This window comes from Poecilia reticulata, linkage group LG19 (genome assembly GCF_000633615.1).
Source record: "Poecilia reticulata strain Guanapo linkage group LG19, Guppy_female_1.0+MT, whole genome shotgun sequence".
Lineage (NCBI taxonomy): Eukaryota > Metazoa > Chordata > Actinopteri > Cyprinodontiformes > Poeciliidae > Poecilia > Poecilia reticulata.
In genome coordinates, this window is record NC_024349.1 from 13,938,222 (window position 1) to 13,958,272 (window position 20,051).

The 20,051-nt window shown below is 38.3% G+C and overlaps 2 protein-coding genes across 3 annotated transcripts; both read right to left on the reverse strand.

Moving 5' to 3' along the window:
• Nucleotides 1-229: 229 nt before the first annotated feature.
• fads6 (fatty acid desaturase 6) lies at nucleotides 230-19,793 on the reverse strand. Of its 2 annotated transcripts, none has more exons than XM_008437182.1 (7): nucleotides 19,727-19,793; nucleotides 10,798-11,311; nucleotides 7,285-7,451; nucleotides 5,695-5,875; nucleotides 5,349-5,536; nucleotides 2,613-2,792; nucleotides 230-2,413 (listed from the first exon to the last, which is right to left on the reverse strand). In XM_008437182.1, exons 2-7 carry the CDS (start codon nucleotides 11,036-11,038, stop codon nucleotides 2,264-2,266), a joined length of 1,107 nt encoding a protein of 368 aa, XP_008435404.1. In that variant the 5' UTR covers nucleotides 11,039-11,311; nucleotides 19,727-19,793; the 3' UTR covers nucleotides 230-2,263. The 2 variants fall into 2 exon arrangements, with proteins under 2 accessions (XP_008435404.1, XP_017166466.1); XM_017310977.1 differs by having other exon boundaries at nucleotides 10,798-11,594; nucleotides 19,727-19,787.
• On the reverse strand, nucleotides 11,601-19,787 carry ush1gb (Usher syndrome 1Gb (autosomal recessive)). The gene is made up of 4 exons (XM_008437181.2): nucleotides 19,727-19,787; nucleotides 18,491-19,565; nucleotides 14,946-15,393; nucleotides 11,601-13,814 (listed from the first exon to the last, which is right to left on the reverse strand). Exons 2-4 carry the CDS (start codon nucleotides 18,652-18,654, stop codon nucleotides 12,993-12,995), a joined length of 1,434 nt encoding a protein of 477 aa, XP_008435403.1. The 5' UTR covers nucleotides 18,655-19,565; nucleotides 19,727-19,787; the 3' UTR covers nucleotides 11,601-12,992.
• Nucleotides 19,794-20,051: the final 258 nt, after the last annotated feature.

The window sequence follows — 20,051 nt, forward strand, 5'->3', positions numbered from 1 at the left end:
ATTCCTAGTTAAACAGCAAACATGTGGCTGAGCTTTCATGCGCAGGTATAAACAAAACAGAACTATTGTTGTTTTTTTTTCTGAACGTTTATTTATATAGTTCAGCCCATACGGATACACCAAAACCTGACCTCTGACAACTTCTGYTGCATAATTTCAGCTTTTAATTTGATAAGCAAAAGAAGATTAAGCTATAAGTGACACAATGTCCCAAAGTTGTGCTCTTGTCTTTTTTTTTTTTGTCTGTTGCCTACAAGCTGAGATCTGGACTCAGTCCATTGTAGGGTGCTCCTGCAGTATGCATATAGGACCTCACACAGAGGCACAAGTCCATATAGGCTTTCAGTGCTAGATAGGTGTAAAGGAACACACAGCTTGCTGTGGCACACCCACAGCAAGAAGCTGCAGTTACATGATAACGTGGCTTTTTGCTGTTATCATGTAACAGCAAGAACAATACATGTTTGGTTCGTTCTTAAGAAATATTCATATAGCGATGTTTAATCACATTTTTATCTCTTATCTCACTTCAGTGAAATATGCTTTAAGCCATGCCTCTACCAGTCAGTATTGCTCTAAAGAAAGCTTGCTTTCATCTGTGAGATGTATGAGGGGTTTCTTGCATGTGTCAGCCAGTTTCAAGTCACCTCACAGCTTCTCAATGAGATCARGATTCAGGCTTTGACTAGACCCAGAATAAGAAAGACTTTTGACTTCTTTTATAGACAACTCCTTGATTTGCTGGTATGTTTTGTTCTATTGTCACGTTAAATGGGATCCCATCCTACTTCACTTTACTTTTTTAAAACAATTTCAGCAAAACATTCGCAAACCATGACACACACAGGTATCTGCTTTTACATCCAAACCATCTGAAGCCTACTATAAGTCCTGTAATGCTGCTTAAGGTTTTCCTGAGACATTTTTTAACATCTTGCGGTCTGCTCCAACAGTTAGCTTGCTTATTTCATTTTTTGCTTTTCATGTTCAACTAAGTTTTACTCAGTGAGAAATGAAAAGAAGTGAACAATGATATAGACAGAAATTAAGCTTTTAGTTTATTACATTTAAATCCAAAGGTAAAAGACCTAATTACAGATGACCGAACAAAGCAAGAACTTGTGAAAATCATGGAAAGAGTGCAGACAAACTCTMCACAGCAAAACAGACATAAAGAAACTAAATCACGGCAGTACTATGCACCGTGTCAGACATCTGCAGAATTGGATTAAAACTTTTAAACTTTAGCATATGACTGGTTAAAAGCCTGAGTTTAAGGCTTAATCCTCTGAAATAAGGTTCCATGATCTCACATTCCAGGATTTTTATTTTTTAAGGAAGATTTGTGCTTTAAAGATTTAAAGGATAAAGAGAGATGGGATTAGCTGGTTTCAACAGAATGTGTGGTGGCTAAAAAAATAGATGTAGCCACTATTTCTGTTATCGGATAATGGAGTCTGTTATCCAACAACATAAGAATTTTGAGTGAAATAAATCAAATAACTTGCCAATAATGTAATAAAGTTTTGGATAATATAACATCACATGTTTTTCTTATGGTTCACCGCGATACCATAATAACTTATTATACTATGGGCAGAATGTTACATTATTGGCTCCAGAATAATATTACATCATTGGCCATTTTTTGGCCAACTCATTATATTCTACTTAAAACAAGCAAAATGAATATTTTACTGGAGGTATTATGTCATTGACCATTCTAGCACTGGTACATGCCCTTAAACAAGGCAAAAGAGAACAATTTGATGTCTGCATTGTGAAAAGATTTGTGCTTTTGGACATAAAAACCTATCCTGTTTACACCATGCCAACTCTTTATGCAGCAGTCTTCCATCATTGCCTAGTAACTAAAGATTCACCACCTTTAGCAGCTTTGTCAAAGTGGAAACGTGACTTTCTAACTTTAGCTGAGGTAGTAGACAGTACATGTTCGAGGTAAGTCAGGATGATGATGGACAGAACCTTTGTAAGACAGAAACCACGTCAAAACATAAGTGTTAGAGCAATGCTGCTAATTAGAGAAAACGTCTCGGGTTAAATATTGGTGTCTTTGAATAAATCAACAGCTAAACTGTAWCTCTTAAAGTCTGTTAGTGTTTTAAAAACCTCTTATAATTTAAGATATCGACAATACATATTTTTTAATGCCTTTCTTGTGTTTTAAAGCTGTTTTAATTAGCACAATTTAAGCTGAAACATGTCATAAGTCCTAAGTAAAGATGACATCATCCTCCCTTAGTCATTGCACTCCCACCAGCTCTGTGATGGGTGGAGCGAACACCATCAACTCCTGGTATTTGGTAAAGAACAGGTGAAGACGGGACAGGTAGGTGTCCTCCTGGTAGGGAAGCTTCTTTTCAGTCAGGTACTTGGACACAACAGGCTTCACCTGAACAGAAAGAAGCAAGACAGCAGTTATGCATAATCACAGGACCATAAAACTCCTAACGTTTCTACAGTCGTATGTGAGGCCATCTGTGAGACAACCGAAGCTTGCCCTAAATTGGATCATTAACAGGACAATGATCCCAAACAGTAGAAATGGTGAGGGGAAAAAAAATGGCGTGAGGCAGTAATGGTGACTCCACCTTTAAACACATGTTGTCTGACAGGAAGGGGAAGAGGTGGTGTTCTACATGGCAGCTGATCAGAGAGTGTCCAAACGTCCAGTCCAGTATAGGGTTACGGGGCAGGTTCAGAACTCCGTGGGTCATCTGGTAAATCCTCTTCGGCCGTTTTGTTGGAGAGAACATCGGTAGACCAATGTGCTGCAACAAGACATGTTTTTTTTTTATTACGTTTCAGTTTAATCTGATACAACCACTTTGTAATTTGAGCTGCATCTGATCAATGCAGCAGGTGTTTTGACCTGATGACTGTCTAGTTAGGCGTTTGCTTAAAATTATATTCTTATTTTTATCCCTTAATCACTACGTTACCAGGTACATTTTTAAACGATTGTAACATTCCTGATTTTGAACAATTTGAGATGGTTTTGTATAAACCCTCCCACTGTCTTAGCACAATGCTCAAGATGTGCCTTGCAGATGTCATGGTCAGACAGTGGGGGTATTAGGGGATTGGAGAGGCGGGTGTCCCATCAGAGAGCGAGCTCCTAAAACCGCAGAAAAAAACCCTCGTAAAAGCACATAGGACCGTGCACTGAGTAAAAAGCTTGTGATTTAGAATGGACCTCATGTTTTAAGTCTGTGAAAGGGTTAAACTTTACTATGCATGGAATGTTTGGCTGTTTCACTTCATTACAAATAGGAGGTAAAAATTAGGTTAAGTGTTGAAACGAATTGGAATAACCTACAAATGGTGCCAGACTTAATGATATAAACCCCAATTAAACAAGACATTTTTTTGATTGTGCATAACTACAAGGAACACAAAGTCAATGTCTCAGAGTGACTTTCTTCTGCTTACTGGAAAAATGAATTATGTAAAGACCCAGTTTAAAAATGACACACAGTCATCACGTCTATAATTTTATCTTCATTTTAGGATTTCACTTTTAAGTGAAATCCTAAAAGAGTGGAACAATCTTACAAACATCTTCTGTGGTTTATAAAACAAACAACTTGGGTGCACAAGTTTGAATTTATGGTGCAATTTCTCTAATCCACAGGGTCCACAGAAGGGAAAGAAAATTCCAGTAGTTCTTTAACTTCCATCTAAAACTGTGGTTTACCCTTTCAGGTGTGTCACTGTTTAAATTTACTCAAAAGAGGGACAAGTAAATTGATCCTAGAGCTGTGGAGATTATGCAAACAAATTCCGTCAATTCCAACGTATTTTTGTTGCTGGTTTTAAGATTTTACTTATTGACCGAGAAATATAAGATTTACGGAATACATTCAGTGCAACCTCAGCTTGATGAACCCACTAAAACCAGAGGTCAACCTCAGTCGAACAGCTTTGAACCCAGGGAGGTGGGAGGTAAGGTGAAACCAGCCAACAACAGCATCCGCACATCAAGGAGACGCTGGAGAGAGGGTCTCCAGTCTGACCTCTGAGTTAGAACAAACATCTGAAACCTGCGTTCTCTAATCCACCTTCACACCCTTTGTTCTGAACAATGTACAATGACCTGGATCTTTTCTTGGAAAATCATGCCTGGATTGTTCTTGTTATTCCTTTAGTTCTCTGACTGCAACACAATGCCGGTGTCTGTTAGCTTCCCACAGAGCCTGTAATAAAAAGCTCCTGGTGAACATTTGGCATGAAATGAAAAGAAGCTGGTTTGTGAGTGGAGTATTTTTTTCCAAATGGCCTTAAGTCAAGCACTAAAAAAAAATGAACAAGTTGACATAGTTTGAAACAAAAATGTCCATAAACATGTAGACAGAACATGCAAAAAATAGCCAAAACAAACAATTAACTCTGTTGACAAATGTATTATAATTTAGTTTATTCATATATGATTTTACCCTAAAATATAATTACTCTTGTGTAGTTTTGATGTGTTTCCAATATAACTGTTAATTTTTTATTAATTTTTGAGTTATCCTTTATTACCTTAAAGAAAGAAAATATGGTTAACTTACTGGTCAGTTGTTAAATGTGTGGTCTTTTTTTATATTGATGACACACATTTAATCTCATGCAAAAATTGTCACCCAGTTGATCCTCTGTTGTTTGCATTTGATGTTATTCAGTAAAATTTGTTCCTTCTTACGCTGCTAAATCCTGAAATAAATAACTAGTGGTATAATATTTCCATACAAACCTTCTTCTAAGTCCCTCTTTGAAAAATATATATCTAAAAAAGGCAACATAAGAGCTATGATTCTAGAAATGAATCATATTATTTTATTCAACAGTAAAAGGACCACTCAGAAGTTGCCTTCTTGTTGTAATTTATATCTACACTATCTACACTCATTGTCATTTATAAATCAATAACTTGGTTGCTATCTCTGTAGAAAATCCCTAAATGTTAATCTGACAAAGCACCTGCACTCTCCAATTTGACCTTTTTTTAATTGTTCCTTTAATATGTACACAACTTGTTAAAAAAACATGTTTTTTACTGACTCTTTCACTTAATACAAACTACGGCTGGATTTGAAGTTTTGCAACTCAATTCAGCAAAAGGACACTTAAAATGTATATGTTGTTTCTGATTTTATTGATTACTCATATTTGACACCTTCTCTTATTTGGCCGTTTCAGTCAATCTGTTTCATGCATTGTATGGATTTTTATCTGTTTTAAAAATGCTTTCTCGCATGCTAGTTTTGAAACCGGTCTTTCATAAAAGCAGACATTTTGTCTCCATAAGATTTGCATGTATGCAAATGCAGGCACTGTGTTGTCACCTGGAAAATGTTGACATGGATGTACGGAATGGAGAACATGGCTCTGCACACCAGCATGCATAACAAGGCTCCGGGCATCGACCTGAACCCGGACACGTTTATGAGGAGCCAATACTGTGAATACAGGCCCAGTGCAATCATCAGGACCGTCCGGACCACCATGCCTAAAGAATTTCCTTTAAGATGAGCTGAAAACAAATATATCACTCACATTAAATCAACACTGATAAGAGAGACATGTAGGACACCAAAGAGCTAAAAAACTATCGCAACTTTATGCTGGTAAGTCATTTTAGAAACTCTACAAATTAACCTACAGTGAAAAAAAAAAAAAAAACTTTCTAACCTAGAGCAACGAGTGGAGTGATGACCGGCACAGATAGGGGGGCCATGAACAAGTAGATGATGCGAGGCAGATAGGGAACCCTCCAGACGCTGGAATCGCCGAGTCCAATGATGTTGGTGTGGGCGTGATGCATCTTAATGTGGCCATGTATGCCTGCTTGGGCTGAGAATGAGCCGCAGATCTGAGCAGACCAAAAAAAGTAATACAATAAAAAACAGACATTAAAACTACACATATAGCTCAGTCTATGCACATGTGTTTAGGTAGAGATCGGATACAGGCTATGAATCTATTATATTTTTTGTTTACATTGTGAGGTATCTGGTCAAAGGTTAAAAGAGAGAGAAGGAAATGATACAAGTGTTTTGCTTATGTAAATACCAGCATATTCAATAAATATCCATGTTTAATTAGGCGAGGTCAGTGAACTGAGTTTCTGGATGCTTGGGTTTTTTGAGGTCACTGAATGGTTTAAGCAAAAACATGTTCTGCTTTGCAGCACAGAAAGATAACACGTTTAAATCTCAACTGGAATTTATCTTGCTCTTTCTGTGGTTGTGAGGGTTTTTCCAGGTTTTTGTAATGGTCAATCGAGTAATGAGTGCATCGAGGATAGTGTGATACAAGTTCAGTTCAATTACCTCTTACAACACTGACACTAGATATTTTCATGCAGTGCAAAAAAGTTCAGTTAGAATAATTAAAATTAATTATAGTTTCCAAATGCCAGGATAATGAGAGATATAGTGTTTAATTTAAACTTTCTGCAAAATCAGATGTTTTCTCATTTCTATACTGTTTAACAAATTGCCTTTTTGCATGACTTTTTTGTCAAAGGTTTTAGCTATTTTTCTACAAGGTGCTCCTAGCAGCTTGACAGCGCTTTGGTCCATTCCTCCTAAAAGTACTGGTGTGAAATTGGTCAAGTTTGCAGGTCATCTTGTCCACATATTTTTTTTTAGGGATTTGTGATGGTCACTCCAAAATATTGACGTCATTGGGTAATAGCTGGACTATAATTTTGGTAATGCTTAAACTATGGCCCTGGTATTAAAAACATTATTTTTATTTAACTGAGTAAAGTAAAAAAATATAAAAAAAACCAACTGATATTGAGCTAGCATTCTAAGCTCAACTGAACACTTAATCAATCATGCGTGTGTCTTCTGAGCTTCCTAAAAGTCAAACTGAATAAAGAACAATCATCGCAGACAGTTACTGATATTCCAGTTTGTGGTTTAATGTAAAATGATCAGAAAGCTTTTTAAAGCAAATTTTAAATGCTAAATTTCAGATGGAAAGCTTTTCAGATTTCTGGAAGTGACCAATCAGGAGCTGGTTGGCCTTTGAGAGGTTTTTATGGAAACATATGTCTCTGTCGGGACGAACATGATTGTGTGAAAAGTCGTAGACAAAGAAAAACATAAATAAAGCCCTTCACATAAAATATTAACTTATAGTTGATATTTTTTACCCTCACTTCTTTAGCTTTAGCTTTGCCAAAGAAGTGAGAGTAAGACTATCCAGCTCTAAAAGTTATTTTTGTTTTAAATTTTCACATGGCAGCAGATTTTATTTTCCCCTTCATACCTCGATGAAGAAGATGGCCCAGAACTTTGCCCAGGTGTTCGACTCACAGAGCGCCCCGTGACTGGCCAGATGTGCTCCTTTGACGGTGATGATAGCATGAGCCAAGCCCATCAACAGCAACCCCAAGGAAAACCAGAGCAGCTGAGAAGAGCTTAGCAGCAGGAAGGCTGGAAGACAGATAACAAGAGATAAATGCGTCTATAGAACTGTTTTAGCATTGACTTAAAACTCTCGACTCTCTGTTTCTTAACATTGCTTTAAACTGGATTTTAATTTTTTTTTATCCCTGCTGTGTCACATTAGTTTTACAGTTTCTGTACTAAAAGGCTGAAACAGCTTCTGATTGATAGACTAAATACCTAAAAAAGAAGGAAGAAAGAAAACAAAAATGATGGTCAGTTTTAGTCTTTGTTCTAGTGGTTTTCTAACAAGCCTAAGAAAGAGCTCAACCTCGGACACCAGCTGCCTCAGTTAAAATGTCAAATGTTAAAGTTTGTGATACGACGATTAGAAAAAGCCTGAACAAGTGTGGCTTGTTCAGAAGGGCTGAAGGAGAAAGCCTCTTCTCTCCTAAGAGAACATGGCAGCATGGTTTAGGTTTGCAAATATGCATCTGAATGAACCAAGCTGAGACCTGGCCCAAACTGGGCCATCAACAGGACAATGATCCCAAACACCGCAGGAAATCGGCAACAGAATGGCTGAAAAAGAAATGAAGCCAGGTGCATCAAGAGTCCAGTTAAAGTACAGAGCTGACTCAAACGTTGTGGGAGTGCTGTAAAGAAACAAATGTCTAAAAACTAACAAACTCAACAAACTAAAGTTGGATATAGAAATTGGTCCTGACTGATTTAACTTAAAAATTTAAATATGTTGTCTTTATCTTCATAAATTAACATATAGTGGCTTCCAAAAGTATTAATATCCTTTGAAATTTTCCATATTTTGTCATATTACAATCACAAACCTAAATATATTTTATAGGACGTATTGTGAAAGACCAAAATACAAAGTGGTATACAACTGAGAAGTATAAGAAAAGATATACATGATTCAAAAGAGTTTTTTACAAAAAAACCCTGAAAAGTGCAGTGTGTACCTTTCAGTTTCTCCCAGTGCCAATTGCCCTCAGAAGTTGCCTGATGACTGCAAAATAGAGTCCGTCTGTGTGTATTCTAATCTCTGTACAAATACAGCTGCTCTGTGACAGCTTGAGAGGTTGGTTAAGAGAATATTAGGGAGCAAACAGCATCATGAAATCCAAGGAACGCAGCAGACAGGTCAGAAATAAGGATGTGGGAAAATTTAAAGCAGCCTTAGGTTATAAAAAGATTTACCAAGCTTTCAACATCTCACTGAACACTGCTCAATCCATCTTCCGGAAATGGAAAGAGTACAGGTACCAAGACAAGGCTGTCCACCTAAACTTAAAGGCCAAACAAGGAGAGCACTGATCAGAGATGGAACCAAGAGACCCATGGTGACTCTGGACAAAAAGCAGAGAAGCTCTGTTTAAACTATGGCAAGTCGCCTTCGCCACATCTACAAGCCTAAATGAATTGAACTGTTGCTAAGTGACTGGCAGATAACATCATCAAGAAATGATGATGTTATCATCATTTCTTGATGATAGAAATGATGATAACATCATCATTACATCATCATTTCTATGATGGCAATACAATCCGGATGGATTGTATTGCCATCCGGATTGGCAATACAATCCGGATGTTATTTGATTCACTTTTTTAGTCAAGTACCTGGTAGTTGTTTTTACATATGCTATTTAATTAAGCCAACTCTGATATATGATAACCTGAACCATGGCAGTACTCCTAAACTTTGGTGTTGCTGTGTCAAAGCAGGACAGTGAGCATAAATCTTAACAGCAGCCTGCCAAAAAGACACAATTGTTTCCAATTGCTTTATTGAAATCGCTGCAGATATAACATCATTCAGTCCAGAGAAGATATTGTTCCATAGGCAGAAAGAAGTTCCAACAAGATGATCCTCAAATAATAGATAAGAACTTAACACAAAGTAGAAGATCAACTGAAAGATGATCAATCACTAAGGTCTTCCAGTGGGTCTTTGCTGTCAGATTCTGTTAATCTTCTCCAGCTAGCTTTTTTAAGTTCTCAATCGTCCCCTTTTGTTCTCCATTTGCCCTGTACCCTCATTTTGTTGATTGATAACTACAGAAACCAGAAACAAAATGGGGAAAAAATCTGCTAAAGTCTAAATGAAAGCTTTAAAAAAGTTCTAGAAAACTTGCAGAGCAAATAATCATGTTTCCGTTTAAGGATATATATATATATTTTTTTACCTTACTTGGTAACAAAATCTAAAGAAGTGGTGGATAGTTAGGCGCATCTCCAGCTTGAGATAAATTAGCAGGCAGCTCTACTGGTAAAATGAAACCTTATTCGTCACCAGAGACAGCAGGGCTGCTCGCATCTGACACCTTTTCATCACGTACAACATTCCTTACATCACTTCACATGTAGATTAAAGGTTATCCTTTAATCTACATGTAAATTTACACATCTCCATTATGTAGRAAAATTCAGCAGCTTATTATATGCCTGAAGTAAAAAGAATAGTAATGGTTTGTTTTATATTTTGTTTGACCTAAAATCCAGACTGCAGTGTGTGCTCTTGATCATACACACAGTCACATGGGATTTTCATTAACGTCTCTGGCCCCTACAAATTCTAAATCTATAAACCTGCGCTAAGCAGCTTGGTTTCAGATTTCAGACCCCACTGTTTCAGATAAAAGTGGAATGATGCACAATTTACAAATTCTTTTACAAATGAGAACATCTAATTCACTTCAGTTTATTTAGTTAGTGCCAAATCGCAACATGTCATAATAAGGCARGTTACAAAAAAAGCAGGGTCTCTTAACAGCCTTACACATTCATGGCAAAAAAAGATCAAGGTAAGTCAGCTTRGATGGAGGACTGGACTTTAACTAAGCCATTTTAAGATTTGCTGCTACAGGTTTTCCCCCATGATTGCCCTATATTTAACTCCGACCATCATCCATTTAACTCCTACCAGCTTCCTCACAGCATGATTCTGCCATCATCATCTTTTGCTGTGGAAATGTTGTGTTCAGGAGTTGCACAGTGACCATTTCCTGGTCTCATATGACTGGATCACCTACTCCCATAGATGACCATTGGTAAACATGTCCTGTCAACAGATTTCTTCCACCTGAACTGCGGATCACCGTTGATCCTCCAGAGTCACCTGTCTGCTGTGTACCTTGATCATACTAGTTCTGTTTATTCATAAATGTTTTCCAAYAAACCTTTGTTGGCTTACCAGATCAGCTGGATTTATATTGAAATTTGTGTTGACCATACAATTGTAATGAAACAYGTTAAAGCTTAWGTTATTTATCAACATTTTGAATACAATGAGTCATTTTAGTCAGTTTGAAATGTTTCAATACCTCAGATCGCTATCTTYTTATGTTTACAGATGTGTCAAGTTATTCCTTACCAGGTACCAGGCACAGGAATGCTGCAGTCAGGATGCTGCAGTCCACTCCCCTCTTCTCCCACCAGCTGCTCTCTTTCATCACCTTCTGCACCAGCCTGGTCAGCTCCATCATCAGAGACTCTTTCCCCACATCCTCTTCTCCTCCTCCGTTTGTCACCTCCGAAAGCGCTCCGCTTCTCAGTTTTAGCACACCACCCCATCCTCGGTCATTCTGGATTTCTTGGCACTCATCGCTCTGCATGCTGAGGACCGGCTCAGGACAGAGTCACAGTCTCCCCCTGAGAGCAGCCGGAGCAAAACACTGCAGCACTGAACGCAAAGTCCACTGAGGAAAGTCAACACTGGCAAACTCCCTGTTGGTGAGGATCATTGTCAGAGAAGCCCGACCCCCTTCCTGTAGCTGTTCTGGATCCTCCCGTCCCACCTCTTTTTTTTATGTCATTCCTCCTCCTCGCCTCGACTTCGAATCTAATGAGGCACTGGCTGAAGATTTAACAGGATGGATTCAGAAATCCTGCAGAAAAAAAAAATGCATCTGCTTCAGTTCCCCCTCTCTGGTGTCTCATGCATTCTGCATGACGCTCTCCCCTTCGTTGTTCCTCTGCCTTTGTGTGCTCTCCTCTTCCCCCTCCCCTCTGCTGCTGTAACCTTGGCAAACATTCTGGGAAAGACGACGACTGAGTAACAGCGTCCACTTCTGTTTTTTCAAAGTAGGAAGATAGCTTTTTCTTTTAGAAGTTCATTCACATTAATCTGCATCCTTCTGGAATCTGGATGATTGGATAAATAGGACCTGACTTGGAAAGGGGAAAAAAATAGGTGAAAATTAGAATTGTCCTTGTGTTTTTCTAAATTGAATTGTATTTTTCAGACTGGGTTCAACAACAATACAAAAATGTTGAAGAAGTGTTACAAAACTGTAACACTGTAACACTTTCTAGTAAGAGGTCCAAGAAAAGGGAAAGAGGTGCCAAAAAAAAATCATAAAAACAATACCTAAAATGACAAAATAGCTAAATGCAACAAAGAAGAGGGAGAAAAAAACATAAAATATCAGAAAATCTTGCAGATAAATGCTAATGGAGATAAATAAAAAAAGAGAAGAGTGGAAAATGGCTTCTAAGAAAAAGTTAAAAAATACAGAAAATTGTACCCCTAAGAGAGGAGGTGTGTACTGAGAACCAATTACATAAATCTAACAGATAAATTGAATTTTGACAGCCTGAATGCATTCATGCCAATGTATAAGTACAACAAGCTCCCAATGAACTCTTTAACTTTATTTTATTAAAAGATATAATGTTTGTGTGAACATTCTCAGGCAGTTATTACAAAAAAAATAAAAATGATCATACATGCAGGGTCATGCCCTCTGGTGCAGATACATCCAGAGCTGAAAGGTGATGCGACATGCAGCAACCTGAAACTGCAGCTTTATCTTACGCAAACTCACGTAACTTTGACCTGACACCACATCGTCTTACTGTTACCACCATGTCTGCAGCGGTCTCAGATTAGTTTCTATCACGAACATACAGTATGGTCATTAATGTACATGTGCCAAACAGAAATATTTTTGTTTTAAAGTACAATAGTTGTATTTTGATTTTTCTTAAATGGAGCAATAGAGATGTACAGTAACAATAAAGCAGAATTTATTGGAGGTGAATCAATAGAAACTTACCTGTTTGTGGAAAAAATTTTAAAACCAAAACCTGTATTGTATTGTAAAGTTTGTAATTAGTTTTATTTAGTTCGTTAATATTTGTGTGTGTAGACTCATAATATGGAGACAGATTTATGTAAATGTATATATAATAGCATGTCACAAAATACAAATAAACTATGTTCTTGACATAGTTAGAATGAGAACCTACAGCATGAAATTGAGTGCAGTTACACATGGTAGCCACAAGATGGTGGCAATGATATTTTTTGGAGATAAACAAACCCACACCAGTGATTGAACCGTTAAAGGGCCATAATCGAGTTTGTTGACATGCTTTACCTTTGATGATTTTGAGTTGGAACCAAAAAGTACCATTTCCTGCTGATTAGTGATTAAAATGGTCAAAAACAATACATGTTCGGTTTTCCCCCATGATAATATGTAATATGAGCCAAAGTCTGTCATGAATCTATCTGCTGGGAATGAAGATGTAAGGTGATAATCCCGCTATAAAACAGATAAAGTCTCAAAGCGCAGAGTCCTCAATAGCTTCTGGTTCTTCGAGAACATCGAGACGCCTCTTGCAGGCATCTAGCATCTTTTTTCTGGGGCCTAATGGGATATGAATGCTACTGAGGTCCTGATCTGAACATAGTAACAGTGCCTCCAAATCAATCTTTTCCCGACTGAGGATCGGCAAGAATTCACTCAGGCCCTGAGAGGCAAGAAAGGTTTCAAGATTGTTATTCTCTGGCTCAATGTCCTCATCTAACCCGATGTCAACCTCTTCCCAAGGTAATTCTTGCAGGTTCCTCTCCTGCAGGCTAAACGCGCTTCCGATACTGTCTTCATCAAAGCTAGGAGAGCGCTGAGGCAGGCGTCCACGCAGACGGACGTTAGGTGCTCGACCAACAGGTTCACTTCCTACAACACTTCCTTCATCTCGTCCTCCAATCCCGAACATGCCACCTGTCATATAGTTCCTTCTAAACACCATGGTGCCAAGCCCAGGCCGTGTGAAAAGGGAGTCCCGCCCAGAGTCTGCGCTGATTTCTGAATAGGCAGCTTCATAGAGGCCTGGGTCACTCATGGCACGAGAAACTGTTTCAACATCGTCATCATTTTCCCGGGGGAACATGTCCCGGATGTTGAGACGGGCCCGCTCTTTGGGGTTGGCGTAGGTGCCTTGYTTGAGGAACATGACGTCGCTACCAAGCTGCAGGCCAGTGAGCGAGCGGATACTCTTTCTCCCATCTTCGTAGATTTTGAACGTTCCATCAACTTGCTTCTTCTTTTCCAGTTTCTTCTGAATCTTGGCCTTGCCCTTGGCTGTTGAATGCAGCGTAGCCTGGAAATAAAACCAGCTTGCTTAAAACAAAATTTAAGGTCTTAAAACAATAGCAAACATAGGCACTCTTTTCAAAATAACTTCTGTTTTGGAAGACTTCAATAAAAAGTCTATCAATAGAAAACACTGTTGATAAAGACCTCAAAGACTCCACTTCACAACCTCTGATGTTTATTTTTACACTTCAATCTGACAATGGAAGAATACAGAAAGTATGTCTGGCCATTAGTTGGCAGAAGCTTTTGTTTATGCTCAGGTTATTTACTACCACAATAGACCAGATGAGGACCCAACCCATCGATTTTCTGATCCATTCTGCCATCATGATATCATCTATCCATTTCATGTCTTCTGCTTATCCAAGAACAAGAATCCTCACATTATTTCTAAAAAATCCCCCCAGTGAGTTTTTAGCCTGCTCCAATATGTGCTCAGAAAACCTCCAATATGAGATATCTAGTTGACATCCTGACCACACATCTAAACACTTTTGATACAGAGGGGTAGCCTTTCTACTATAAGCTTGTTTCTATTGATGGAGCTCCTTACTGTGTCTGTAAAGCTGAGTCCACGCAAGAGCAGAACAGAGCAGGGCATAGATTACTATATACAAGGCCTCATTTGATTTTACCATCCTCCTCCTATATTACTGTTGAACACCACACCAAGTACCAAACACAGCCTGGAAAACCATACTACAATGATTTCCTCATCAACTCTACAAGGGTAAGGACCTGCTCCTTGCAATCATTCAGAGCCTCCTTTCCAAGACCCTTGGGTAAGCTTTCTGCCCCTTTTCCTTACCTCTCCGCTTCAAAACAATATTAGCACTTCCTTAACTATTTAATCAACAACTAACCTTACCAGGAGAGTTTAGAGGTGAAATGTTAAAGATTAAGCTAACCAGTCAAAAACAACCAGTTTCCATGCTCAAACAAAAACCTTGGGTGTGTGGGCTACGTCTTCAAGTTCTTAAAGTTGGTGTCATGTAGTAACAATAAGTACATAGTAAAAAAAAATGGTTATAATCTCAATTTGTCTCATAAAAACTATTATTAATATATAGAAGACATATAATATTATGCTTATTTACATCAGCATATTGGATATTTACATCTGACTCATAACCACCTGTGAATATGGCATGTTGGAGGTGGCTGTGTTGAACTTGCGGCTTAGCGTGCTGCTGCTGGTGTAGCTGGACAAGCTAATAGCATCCAGGTTGTCCAGAGCCACTGACTCCTTCATGAACTTCCTCTCCATGCGCTCCCGGTGCCTCATTTGGAGCTTCTCACAGTCTTTGATGCGACGCTCAGCAGTCCGAAATGCTCGGTCTTTCAGCTTACTGACCAGCTTTGGGTTGAGGGTGATCTGCTTGGAGGCGGTGGAGTCCAGATATCGAACACAATCCATGTGGCCCTTGGCGGCTGCCATGTCCAGAGGTGTGTGATAGTCATTGTCCAGACACCAAAGGTTGGCACCGAAAGCTACCAGGAAGGAGAGCGAACTGAGATGGCCGTTGGCAGCTGCCAGGTGGAGTGGCGCGTTCCCCCAGATGTCACATTTGTCTGGATCACCTCTAAGAAACAGGAAAGGAGGTGTCTAATTAAATTTATTGAACTGATTCTAATGCTAAGCTTAAAGGTTTTCTTTTTGGCTGTAGACACTGGGAGATTTCTTGTAGAAAAGACAAGAATCTATTTTAACTGTGAGTATGAGTTAATTTAGTCAGCTAGGGGAAGATTTTTTTCTTCAAATTAATTAGATATGATGATCATTAAGAGGATCAGAAGTGGCTAAAATAAACTAACCCTTGTTCTTTGATTAACTTAATTTTAAAGTTAGAACAGAATAGAATAGAAACAGCCAAAAAGTAAATTCTAATTTTAAAATAATAACAGTTGGGTGAACTGATTTTCATGAAAATCCAGTTTTTTTCTCCTTCCTCCCAATATTAATGAATTATAAGAATAAGCCCCAATATGCAGTTTATTCCCCCAGGTGTTACTGTATCGTTATCAAGAACATAAACAGGGGCATTCAGCTGCAGCAGCGACAAACTTTCTTTTTTTTCCCTCCTCTTACACGGCCAGTCCATGATCAATAATTGAAGCTCTGCAGGTTAAACATGACAGAGGTGAYGTTGCATTATTCATCCCACACACCCAAAGTCTTTTTTTCACACACACCCACGAACACGCAGTCACCCCAACAGGTTCCACCGGCCTCATCAGCATCTCCTCTGGCTTTATTTTCAGCCTGTGACCCTGATGGACCTTTTTAAAGTTCTTCGTTCTGCTGTTGATTTAAAAGGTGTAACGCAGGTCCAGTTGCAGCAGTGGGAAATGTATCACTGTAGTAACATGCAACAGGAATCACACCTACGTAACTCAGACAGTAATCTGATCACATGTAGCTCCAGTTTAGARGTGATAAAGCAGAGATAAACAACAAAAAACAAATCTGTTTTCTGCTGCTGTCAAGAGCAATTGTTCCGAGGAAGCTCTGACTGTGAGACTTTATTYGTAAGTCATTTAAAATCATTAAATGCAACTCAAGTTGTTTTTGGCACTCAGTTTTCCTTTAATCCCAAGAAAAGAATGGGATATGARATGCAACAGAATAGTTTAGGTGTTTSCTTGTTATTATTCTAAGTGTAATCAAATGTAACTAAAATGATTTAACCTCTAAAACTTAAACACCAGTGCCATATACAGAGTGTGAATATAACGTATGTTACAGTGGAATGYGACCGTCTATAAATGTAAACAGAAGATGATTGATTTCTTGACAAAAAAGYGCTTTGCTAACTRGAAWATATGTAGCTGTTTATGCACAACACAAGAGAACTGGGTGAGCTTTCCAGATTTCCTCAAAGATCCTGCAATGCAGAAAAATATGTTTGGCTAATATCCTGCCATGACAATGACAGAAGACTCTGGTGGAGTCTGTGTTGTCTGTTGGCAAATAGCTTTTTTAAGGTAAGAAAATATGTTGCTATACGCTTTCTTTCATGCGTCAATCATGAGGGAAACATCAGGGAGGACATTACATAATCTGAATTATTGTCCTGCTTCTGCATTATTAATACTTAGAATTGTTAAAACTGAGCAGGTCTTAGTATCATCTGTTTTTTTAAGGGGTATTTTTCCTTTATTTCTAGACACTAAGCTAGATAAAACTACCCTTAAAGCATGTCCCCTTTCTTAAAGGTAATGGTAGCTAAGCTAAATGTAGCTCAGGGCTCCAGCATTTTCAAAACATAGCTTTTCCCTACTGGTGTGRTCAGTCATAGAAAGCACTGGGGTTCATTAATAATTAATATTGTTAATTATGGTGCTTTGGACTTAWAATAGATTGTTTAAGACAGCAAAACATTTGATTCTTTATGTTAATTTAAGTCACCTTTCTTGTAATCCAAATGATCAAATTACCCATCACTGCGGTGACCGATAAATATTTTGACTTAAGACATCATGAGCTACAAGCTTGAAGACATAAACAATATGACACTTCCCATTTTGAATTATATAACTTTCATTGTGCACATGCTACTTTGTAAATGTAAATTAAAATACAAGAGATGAAGCTGAACGGCTGCACAGTGTCACAGTTAGTAGCACTGTTGCCTAGTAGCATGACGGTTTCCCAGCCCGGTGTCTTTCTGCATGGAGTTTGCATGTTCTCCCTGTGAATGTGTGGGTTCTCTCTGGGTACCCCGGTCTATAATGTAAAATCCCAATAACATAAAGTAAACWCTAAGATTTAATTGCAAGGCGACAAAAGGTGGAAAAGTTAATGGCATAGAAATATTTTTCCAGGGCCCAATTTGGAGACATGGCTGAATAGACATTCTCACTGTAGTATAAAAATAAAGAATATTYTTTGCTATACTGAAATGTTAGCAAAAAAAAAAAAGTAAAAAAGCAACTATACAAGTCTTCCAGGAATTCCTGTGTTATTGTCACATTCATTGCAATGTATGTCTTTCTGCCCGTCTGTTTCTATTAATCAATCTCTGTGACCTTTCCAAGAGTCGGCTGTCCTCTGCATCACTGCATGCCCTATAAACCTGTAGTCAGCTGCACGATAAAGGGCACCCAGACTGTTTCATTCTGCTTCARCAGATAACAAGGAGCCWCTTTGATCAGCATCCTGCTTTGATTGTAGCTTGAAAACCTCAGCAGATGTTGATCCTAAAATCTTTCCTGCATCTCAACATAGACATTCAGCCAAACATAATGGATTTTCACTCTTAGATCATTTTTAATCTAGTTGAGTGAAATTATTACTGATTGCTTCTGGATAAGATTTAGAGTGCTAGCCTGCTGACCAGGCTGGTCTATTCTAAAATTGATCATAASTGAACATGAAGCTGTCACATTGTGCATTCACTTGTTTAACCTGACCTTTCTATGTAATGGGGCTGTAAATCCTTCTATATGTCCTTCCACTGATTAAACTGCTAAGGAAGGAAGTAACATTTATTCTCAATATTTTATTTCTTATGATTAGTTTAGTTTTCTAAATAATAATAATAATAATAATAATTCTATTTTAAACTAGACTTTGATTTGGTTAATTTACCTTTTTTAAATATAGTTCTTATTTCACGTTTCAAACTCTATAACAGATTTATTTATAAACAAACAATAAAACAATTTTTACGGACTCACCCTCTGCCAACGATGAGCCGCAGAGCCTCCAGGTTGCCGTGGTAAGCGGCCCATAAGGTCGGCGTCATYCCATCTTCGTCCGGGGCGTTCAGCTCCTTCCGAGTGGCTTCCTTCAGGATGTCCAGGTAACCGTCCCGGGCCGCCCGGTGGTACCGGTCATTCATGGCGGCCTTGGCTCAATTTGAGCTCCAGTCCATAACCTTTAGATCCTTTGAAGAGCTGACTTCTCGTTTCGCTCCGGGACGCTTTTGGTCCTGCGGCCTGCACAGCCCACTTGCTGGGCAGCTGGTTGCTTAGAGACGGCTGCCCGCTGTAAGTCAGGAATGGGCGGAGTCGTCTCCACGTAAAGACGCGCCCCGCTTCACGTATAAGTCAAACCTGGAGCATCCTTCAGTTTTGAAGATGATTTCGAATCCCGACAAGTTAAATTTAAGCATTCCTCTTTACTGTCATTGTTTTCACATAATTGTTTTTTTAGTTCCAAACCCCACAACGTTTAAATGTTGCTGAGGTGTACAATCATCAAACAACATTAAAATCCAAAACAGCCCGACTGCTCGAATGATCTTTTCTTGTTCCATTAACAAGAAATGGAGCAAGGACAAACACCCTTTCCTTCCCTACCGTTTGAAATAGATTAAACAATAAATGCTGGAATGAGATATTTTCGGATGTTACCTTTACCTTTGACATAAATTTCCTTATATTATTTGGTAGAATTACATTTCAAATTATATGTATTGRGTGAAACAGGTTGCCGCCTACACACGACTTTTCAKTTCTGACCATGTATTTTCTTTTAGACCAGYGAGATTCTTTAAAAAATGGTTGAAAGTCTGATCCAGTCGCATGCATTCATATTCAGTATGTTCTAAAACCTTTTACTTTATATCCCTTGCTAGTCAGAGATCGCCTTGTTGGGGTCACCAGGAGGTCACTGTCCTCACAACACGTCATTAGCTACACGTCAGTGAACAACTAGTAAAAGCTTTTACTAGTTGTTCGCTGACAACTAGTAACAGCTAGTAATAGTTGTTCGTTGACGTGTATCCACAAAAACCTTGTTTTTTATTAGCTGGAGRAAAAAAAAACATACATTAGCTAATGCACTCATATTGTTACATTCAAAATGTTTTTGTAACTGAAAATATAACAAAGAAAAAATGCATCACTCCTCTCAAATCCACACTCATAGATGCACACTGCTCTACATTTTACAAACACATAAATACTTACAAAGACGAAAGTTTTCCAAGCGCATAAACGTTAACTGCCTCCCCAACGGCCTAAATTCTTGTTGCCAAGGTTACTGAAGAAAAATACATCAGATATCGTTTGCACCTAAGAGCGCTCACTCGGTCATCTTTCTACAAATAAACGAAGATTGTAGCAAATGTCACACTCGGATAAAATTCCAAACACAAAATTTTTAAAACATGTTCAGAATTGTCACACAATTACGAATTTATTTTCACTATAAACTAATTTATATAATATTTGACAGAATGGCCTCCCAGTCACACATCCAGTAGGTACAAAAAWTATTTTCCATTTTAGTTTG

What these genes read in the sequence shown, in the direction of transcription:
- fads6 (XM_008437182.1), bottom strand. Translation starts at nt 11,038, where the DNA reads ATGCAGAGCGATGAGTGCCAAGAAATCCAGAATGACCGAGGATGGGGT. An exon ending in GGGCCATCTTCTTCATCGAG is followed by an intron (nt 5,876 to 7,284) that starts GTATGAAGGGGA and finishes TGGTCTGCTCAG; the next exon opens with ATCTGCGGCTCATTCTCAGC. An exon ending in TCCATGTCAACATTTTCCAG is followed by an intron (nt 2,793 to 5,348) that starts GTGACAACACAG and finishes GTCTTGTTGCAG; the next exon opens with CACATTGGTCTACCGATGTT.